Source organism: Gopherus evgoodei, chromosome 2, assembly GCF_007399415.2.
Source record: "Gopherus evgoodei ecotype Sinaloan lineage chromosome 2, rGopEvg1_v1.p, whole genome shotgun sequence".
NCBI classification, from domain to species: domain Eukaryota; kingdom Metazoa; phylum Chordata; order Testudines; family Testudinidae; genus Gopherus; species Gopherus evgoodei.
Window position 1 is genome coordinate 224,040,558 of NC_044323.1, and position 9,640 is coordinate 224,050,197.

Here is a 9,640-nt window from a genome sequence, read left to right on the forward strand (position 1 = left end):
GCTCCATGGAGCAGGCATTGTCACCTCGCCAGATAAGTGAGCACTTGCCAAGAAAATAGGAAGGGGAGTTTCAAAGTTCCTGGGGCTTTACAGGGAGAGGGGTGGATGTCTGTTTACCTGGCAACAGAGCAGCAGAGCTGCTGGCTAGAGGGGTCACCTAGCACTGTGGGGTATCCTCAGGAGGCTAAAAGCTATATAAACAGAAAGAATGTGTCTTCACTTGCACATCGCCACAAAAGTATCACCAGTAAGAGCTGTATGCCTCTCATGGAGGTGGCTTTCTTTTTGTGGTGAAACTTCTGAGTTATTTACAAGTTCGCAATGAACCTCACAGGTACCTATTTGAGGTCCATGAATGATGAATCTTTCCAGTGTGTTGCAATTACCGAAACACCTGTGCTAACTGATATTTACGCTAATGCACTGAAAATTTAATGTCCAGTAATGATAATTATGAAGTGTATAGGAACATTCAGCTAGTAAGATTACTGAATTGCTTTGAAAAATCCTCAGACTATAATATTAGATTTAATATCTAATTACATATTAAATTAAATTAAATCTTAGTCTGTTGAGAAAAACAAGGGGAAACTATTTGCTTTGTACTCATAATACCTAGTATCAATATAGGTTCCAGTGCAGTATTGGTTTCTGTGCTTAAGTTTTAGGTATAATTTAATTGTACTTGCAGAAGGAGAGGTAGAAAAAGAAATGGAACACTACTTTATTATAGTGAGTGTTGATTCCTGTTGCAAAGCAGCTTCAATGACAATGCCCTGTTTTCTCATGCTCAGAGCTTTCTGAATTTCCATTCTTGGGTTCCGTCTGAAAATAATTTTTTGTTGGAAAATGGGAGTAAAGTCTCTGACACAGTGGTGAAAATTCACCTCTTCCAATGTTTAAAAACAAAAAACGTTCTGAACAGATTTTTTTTTTAAATAAAGCACAGATGGCAGTTGTGTGAAACTTGGCATGAACTTAGTCATTGCAATTGAGAATTAGTGGTTTGGGGAGTTGAGAAAGAACCCTGGAGCAATTAAATATTCACTTCTGAGCATGGCCAGAAGACACTTGCTCAGATTTTTACAGAGATTAACGAAGACCCACCCATTTATTACATCACTGCACAATCTCCCAGCTGGGGTTTCTACTTTCAGGCTGTTCCCTAACATTTTGCACAAGGTTGTAAATATTTCACTGAATTCCTCAAGGCAAAAAAATCTATATAAAAACCTCAATGTCAAGGACAGAAGAAAATTACAGTCTTAAAAATACGACAAGCGGTCACTTTGGGGGATCTGGCAATTTTTGTTGACTCTACGATATTCTCAGCATTCTTAAAAAAAATCTATTCTAGCACCCTAGAAATACCATCTAGAGTGACAGAATAAATGGTCTGTAAATGGACCCTATATATTGCTTGGCAACATGGAAAAAAGAAGAAGCCATCAAAGTGTTCTCTTTTTCACCTTTTGTTTACATTGAAATAGATGGACCTTTACATTTCAGTGGGAATTTTGAATGTATTCAACTCAGAAATTCAACCATATTTGCCACAATGCACAATTCTTTTGTGCATGGAGCATGTTCAGTGTTCAACTTCCCACCATGAGAAAGAAAGCCAGCCATGTTGGTAACCTTCTGTCATACAATTAAGACCACTTATGTAAGCTCAGTAATAGGGATGACTTTATGATATATTGTTTTGTCTCTTATGTTTAATCTCTTTGCTTTCACTTTCAGGAGTTGGAATTTTCCAATCTGTTTGCAGTCCTTCACTGCATTCACTCATTCTTCGCTGCCAAAGTGGCTTGTTTGGACCCATTGTATGTAGGCAGTCAAGCCGCCACATCTGCTGTTGCCACAACTTCTGGTACTGGCAAATCAAAGTATACTACTTGACATCTTGCATTTCAGCACTGCCACTTACCAAAAGTACATAACAATGTATAAATATTCATCAAATTTAGACCTTTGGGGACTGCGAACATGGAAACCAATCCAAGAGGCAAGCCATGCTGCAGTTTCAGCAGAAAAATGGTCACATGGGATCATACATTCATCTCTGTTCTGCAACTCCAGTAAATAATCCTAGCTGAAACCCTGGATTAGGATGGATGTGCTTTTAGTATGATCTATTTGTACTTACATAGTGCTTTAAGCAACACTGGAGGCAAAAGGAAAACAAATGACACAGTGAAGCACTTAAGTATTTAATAAAATTTTCAGCTGTCTGTAATAATACACAATTAGAATTGTCATTTACTTGTTTTCAGGTGTTTTTATATGACAACATACAAAGCTCTGAGTATAAACATAGGGCAATAGCATAATAGTATAAATGACACAACAGCAAGCAAGAGGCATATTGTTTGTGACAACAAGGAGATAAGCATGAAAGGGCATTTGTGTAAGTATCTCCTCAAAGAAGAAAGCACTTTGCACACTCTTGTAATTTCATACTGTTTTCCTATATGGAAACATGCTATTGTTGTTTATTTTGTTGTCATTCTGTTCTAATTGTAATGATAAAGTTATAGCCATAGTGGTCTAGTACATAAAGACAAATATAGTGGAGAAACTTTTACAGACACAGGACCCTCTTCAAGTCAAAATAGGTGCGATATGAATTTGATTTCAATTATAAGTTAAGTACAAGTGAGTGACGGATCTGGTACAATGGTTGCTTTGTTCATTCTCCTGTTTTAAAGGGAAGGAGGTCTTGTAATCTAAGGGTATTTGTATACAAAACCTTAGTATTGAATTTTGTTTCAGACATTGTACATCTAACACATTGTTTCAGTATGTAATGTTGATTTCATATCACAAGCAAGGAGGCAAGAACTCTGTTCCACTCAGGCTCTTAATAAAACAGGCACTAGCAGTAACACTAGAAAAATGATTCCACACCTTGAATTCTTACCAATTAAATGACATTATTCCTTTTTATTTATGTATTTATTTAGTTTAAGATGGGAACAAATTAAATAAACTGCAAAGCTAGAATAATTGACATAATACACAATTGCTTTCTGTAGTTAAAATATGACATAATCCAGGACTACATATTGTACATATTATTCTAAGAGCCTCATTTCATGATGAATGTAAAGCTCAAGGAGTAAATTTGGAACTCTCCATGCATCCAAAGATACATTACTTGAATATCATTTTTGCAACTGACTTTAATTTTGAACTAGCAGATGTATGAACATGGTCAAATGTTGGGAATATTATTGTGATGTAGCTGAAACCTAGTAAATTGAGGGTTTTTTTAAAAACATGACCACATAACTCAAAAGAATCAAATATTTATACACCTACAGTAACACACATGAATTTTATTGCAAAAAGAAAAATAGCCTGCTGCAGCTGTAGCGTGTTTATAATGTTTTAAATACTAATCATTATTCTGTTGTTTCTTGTTATTTCTGGAATATGTTTGGGTGGCAATTGGGGGAGGAAAAGGAAGAGTTCCCAAGTTTGTAAAAGGATTCAGCCAGTTAAAAATAAAAAAACTTAAATATTTTAGTATGACTATAAAGTAACAATTCTACATTTAGGTCCCAGTCCTTCAATTTAAAATGTATGGGCAGACCCTTGCAGATATGCTGGGATCCATCCATGTCAGAAATTGCAGGATCAGGGTCTGAATCCTCCATGCATTCTATCAGCTACCATCGTACATATCACGTGAGGGTTATGGACACATTTTTTATAGCTCTGCCTTATGTGCCAGACAGGTTAAATTTATCAGTGTTCCAGGTAATGTATAATTATTTTATATTCAAATATAAATTTAGAGGAACTTTTTTTTTTCAGAAAGGGCACAATTCAAAATGAATGTTTGGAACATATCTGACTGCTTGCTTCTCTCTCTCTGCATGATTTTTATCACCAGCACTTGGCTTTACCCACATAAGAGGAAACCCACCTTTTTGAAAGTCTGCACATGAGACTCACAGTAGCTGCCTGACTCCCAGGAACATTAAGTATAGTTACAGGGATTGCCCCATTCAAAAAATTGCCAGCACATTTTACATAGTTAGCATGGTTATTTCTCATACTAACTACCCTACTGTCGTATCTCAGCTACTTGTGTAGTAACTGTTGGCAAACAACGATTTTTTAATAACAACTGTTGTGTTGAAGGACAAACTCTGTCCTCATTGAAACCTATGAACAATTCTCATGGATTTCAGTGGGACCCAGGATTTGGCCCTTAGATAATATGAACTGCAGATATTTTGAATCTGAAACTGTAACCGTATCAGGGGTTAAGCATAGTAATTGGGCCTCTTTTCCTGTCAAGAAAGCATCAAGCAGAAAAATTATAATGCAAAAATGATGATTTTAAAAACAGGAGACCAGTTTATTTTAAGAATAGTTTTACTGCCTCTCTGTTCCCAAATCTGTCCCCCTTTTTAAAAATCATTATTATGGCTCTCATATATTGCAGTCATGGTGTAAATAAATACCTAGATAAATAGATTGTTGGTGGTACCAGAACTAAAAACCAATCAACACATATTGTGCTAAAATCTGTCCTCAGTTTACACCAGTACACATTATATGCAGGACTCCACTACTGGAACTGAGAGCACAATTTACGAGGTTTTCTTTAAATTCATATAAAACTCTGAATATAGCACCATATATGAAGCATAACTGATAGCATTCCATGTGAAAGCACTAAGATTTGAAGAGTTTCATGTGGCAGAATGTGATTTGAAATCAAATAATTCTACATAGTGCTGAAAAGGATCAGTGAAATATTTAAGGCAAAATCCCCCCTTCCAATCTACACTGGAGATTTGTTACATAATCTGTATATAGAACTGCCATTATCACCAGTGGGAATTTTGCACATGTAACAAGCATAGAATATTTAACAGATGCTGCAGTGAAAATTGGAAATCAGGATTTTTCCTTGTTTTGGAAGATCTAAACTGATTTATGAGATTCATCAGTATTTTTTATTTCAAAAAGCTGAAACAATGTCATAAAATTAGCACTGGCTGCATTTCTGTCTTGCTATACAAATACAGGAATGAATTGCATACTAATGACATAAGGTGAGTGGGATAATATTCTTTATTGGGAGAAGTTGGTCCAATGAAAGAGAGATTACATCACCCACCTTGTCTCTCTAGTGTCTTGGGATTGACATGGCTACCCCACCATTGCATACTAGTGTCACGGAAATAAATCTTTTCCCAATTTATTCAGCAATAGATATGCATGTCAGGTTGTTCATCCTAGAGAGGGGTAACTGGTAATTGGAAAGTCAACACTGGGACCAAGGGAGGCAAATTTTAATATGTTACAGAGCCTATAAAAGTAATGAGAAATGTGAAATATATTATAAAAGTGTTTAAGGGCCATTTACTTGGATACATTTATGAGTCTCCCATTTTAATCACTAATCACTTCATGCACACATGTCCAACGGCAAAATGTATGTATAGTAGTATTAGTACAGGAAATATTACACTCAAACCATTGGATGTATTAAAATGTTTATAATTCTGTGCATCCAAGCAACTATAAAAACTATATACAACTAATGAAACTATCATTTTCTGGGAAAAGGCTGTGTTACAATTAAATACCAACCCTTCTGTTACCAAAACGAACAAAAAACCAAACTCTAGGAATAATATGTGAGTTGTACTATCTATGGCATTGACCCTTAGAATTAGTTTGATCAAAATATTTCTTTACACAAAATGTACCTTGTCTACTGTTATCTTATAAGATATACAACTGTTAATTGTAGGTTAAAATACTTGATTTGAGTCATGATGGAAAATTTTAGATTGACCTGAACAGAGTTAACCATAGCTGGGTATGTTTCAGGGGTATAGCATAGATGTAATTCTGCTATAAAAGTGTTGTAGATTCTGATGATACAATGTTCTGGATTTCACGAGTGAAGAAATTATATGTTTCACTTCCCTAAATTTATTTACAAATATAGGACCAGATTTTTGAAAGAATTTAGCACTCAGCTGAGATCTTTTGCAAATAGGTCCCCAACTATGAGTGCTCAGCGCTTTGAAAACGCAGCCTCTAGCTTCCAATTTGGACTAATGAAACCAGAATTCTTAGGAATATGATAAGCCTCATTCTGTAAAATAATAATATACTATATCTATATCATTTAGAGTTAGATGCCAAAAAACGGACTTACACATGCTTAACTTGACATCAATAGGACTTCTCACAGTGCATAAAGTTAAATATGTGAGTAAGACTTTGCAGGATTGGGGCCTTAATGCCCTATTCTGCTCCCAATGAAGTAAATGTCAAAATTCCTTTGGCTTCACTGTGATCAGAACAAAAGTGTCAGCTCCCTTAACTAAGGGTATGTCTGCCTTGCAATCAGATGGTATAATGGTGGCATGAGTAGACATGCCCAAGCTGGCTTTGATCTAGCTAGAACAAAGCTAGCTTGAATAACAATAGCAGTGAAGCTAAAGCACATGGGAGGCTGCATGGCCTACCCCCACCCACCCAGAACCCTGGGAATGTACTCAAGCAGCTACCACCATGCTGCCTTGTCTTCACTTCTATGGTTACTCATGCTGCTACCTCTGTAGCTAGAGCAAAGCTGGCTCAGGTATGTCTATGTGCTGCCTTCACACCACCTGATTGCACTGTCGACATACCCTGGCTGTCTACAGCGTATAGTTTTAAACAAATTATGTTAATTCCTTCAATGCCTTAAGATGTATCTTGTGTCCAACAAAATGACAAACAGGCATAAGATCATGTGACTGTACAGTGGATGCCTTTATAAAGGCAGCATCCATCACTTACCATACAATGGTATCTATGATACCATAACTTTTCATTTGCTTAAAATATGAAATAATTCGGGCAACTGTGTGCTGACTCCATGCAACCATTTGGCAAATGCTGATGTATTAATAGTGGTCACTGTACATTATATTGTACAGTTCACTGGCTTAGAGTTGCAGAGTGGTGGTGGAATACCAATACAGCCAATGCTTGAGCCTAATATGGGCCTCTTTCCCTTTACACAAGGTGAAAAATCTGAGGAGCAATGAGTAATACTGCTCCACCCAGCCATTGCCCTGCTACAAACGTACCCCACCCAGAACCACTGCAGCATGCAGAGCCCCTGTGCGGCCTTCTAAGCTCCTATCCCGGTCATGCGGAAGAACTATACTGAGCTCGCTGTACCTGTGGAGGAGGGGACAGTATTTGTCCTTAATAAGGAGCATGGTCCTGATTCAGAAAAGCGTCTCTGTTCTGGGAAGGTGCTTAAGCATGTGATTAACTTTAAGATTAAAGCAACTAAAGCCAAGTATGTGCATAAGAGCTTCCCTGAGTCAGAGTGGTCTTAAGCATGCTGGTAAGTGCATTCCTGAATCAAGGCCTATAGTGTCAACTAAATTCTGTGTACAAGTTTCCATTAAAAAGTCACCATTTTCTAGCAGTGGTACCTGAGATGTGGCAGTTGTCTTCTATTGAAAGCATTGGAAAATCCTGTGCTATCTGCATTATAGTGCTATAATTGGTGGCAAACGCTAGCAAACATTCAACTCATGTTAGCTATCACCTTTTGCTCAAGGGAATAAAAATATTTTCTATTTGGATTCTGTATATTATTACAGAACTTCACTGAACCATAATCTAGATAAAAATAGACTGAGTCAATGTATAATCTAACCATTCTCCTTCAGATAATATAATCAGTTGGTACTTCTGAGAAATATGTACGAATTCCAGCTTCAGCACCTTCCAAATAAAAATCCCAGCCAGATATTCTAGAAAAACTTGCTTTATGTAATATATATTAAGAAAAAAAATCTATTGGGCACAAAGCAAGCATAAAGGCATAAAATATTATCTTTTAAACACTTCACATGCTAAGAATATAAATTTAAAGTAAAATATGTATATTCGTTGAAGAAATGACTATTGCAAAAGTTGCACAGTCTGGATATACAATCAGTAAATTGATTATCATTAGCGGTCTCACTTTCCCACACCTCCAAAAATGCTATTTTTGAATTATTATTATCCCTTAGCGCATTTGCAGTATATCTCGTAAGTTTTAATTTCTTATGGAAAGAAATGACTGAACAAATGTAACAGAAATTGCTATATATATTTTCTAAATATTAAAGATTTTAAAATGAAGATGAAACCATTCAAATTATTTATTTATTTTTAATTATGTTTTTGTGGCTGTTTGTGATTATGTATGTGTGACAAACATAAGTCACATAGTTGTTTAAGATCATAAATGTACCTCTAATAAAATTTTATCTCTGTTTTGTTTGGGGGTTTTTGGTTTTCTTTTTGTAATGGATCATACCAGAAAAAATAGAAAATAAATACTTTTTAAATTATTTTTTTGTATTCAGTTGTTCAGTGTGTGTTGTATTGTTATAAACAAGTCTGAGGAGACCAGCAAAATATCTAACTATGCTGGGGTAATAAACTACTCCTGAAAGCCTAATACTGGAAGAGTTAACTTGATGGTTCATCCAGTACAGATTACCATACCCGATTTCCTATATGATCATATATTATTTCAAAACTGTTGATGACTAATCGCCATGGTGTTGTGGTTTTGAATTACTTTATTAAGTACATGCATATATTTTTGGCCCAGTTTTGCAGTTGTTTTTTTTCATAAGAGAAATTCCTATAGACTTTCATAAGAGTTAAAGACATGCAAAGACTGAAGGAGGGTGGTGCTTAACTGTGGCTTTGCGCATGCATGCACACTCTGCCAGATGTGGTACAGGGATTCTCTGCATATTTAATAGCTATTAACTATATCACTGGATCGCCAAGTGAACTAGTAATTCAATTCATAGAATTTTGCACCATTTAAATCAAGGAGACATATAACACTGACTTCAATGAGAGCAGGATTAGACCCATAGAAGTGAAAGATGGATAAGATTTACTATAGTCAGCAAGGTATTTAAGCAAATACCCTAACTTTGAATATTTGAGTTAAGGTGCTCTTGTATCTCAATGAATTAGCGCCTTAGAGCAGGTCTACACTACTTCTTATGTTGATATAACTTATATCCCGGGCTGGCTCCAGGCACCAGCTTAGCAAGCAGGTGCTTGGGACGGTCACTCTGGAGGTATTCGGCGGCAATTCAGCAGAGGGTCCCTTGCTCCCGCTTGGAGCGAAGGACCTCCTGCTGAATTGTCGCAGATTGGGATCGTGGCTTTTTTTTTTGTGTGACTGCTTGGGGCGGCAAAACCCCTGGAGCCGGCCCTGCTTACATCACTCATCGGCGCAGCTGCGCCGATCTAGCGCTTCTAGTGTAGCTTAGCCCTAGAGTCTGGTTGTGGACCTTGACTGTCCAAAGTAACACTGATTTGCCAGCTGAGGCTTTTTGATTGTGTCATACTAATCCAAATGGTGCATGGGTGCAACCTCAGCACACAAATACATGGACAAAAACCCTGGTGGTCCATAATGTTAAGAGGGGAATGGGTAGGAACAACAATAATCATGCATTCTATGGGAATGGTGAGAAAGAAGTGGGGTTGTTTCAGAGGAATGATGGTAGAGGGACAGGAGGAGATAAAATGTGTTTAAAATCACACACACCCACACACACCCTTCCTTACTTCCAAC

At 36.7% G+C, this 9,640-nt stretch overlaps 1 protein-coding gene across 3 annotated transcripts in view; it reads left to right on the plus strand.

The window, feature by feature from the left end:
- Positions 1 to 8,311, plus strand: part of SNTG1 (syntrophin gamma 1) — a 567,484-nt gene extending 559,173 nt beyond the window's left edge. For all 3 annotated transcript variants that reach the window (XM_030553070.1, XM_030553068.1, XM_030553071.1), the window contains one exon: positions 1,744 to 8,311. In XM_030553070.1, the coding sequence (XP_030408930.1) occupies positions 1,744 to 1,902 (159 nt within the window). In that variant the 3' untranslated portion in view covers positions 1,903 to 8,311. The remainder of the gene's footprint in view (positions 1 to 1,743) is intronic.
- The last annotated feature ends 1,329 nt before the right edge of the window (positions 8,312 to 9,640 follow it).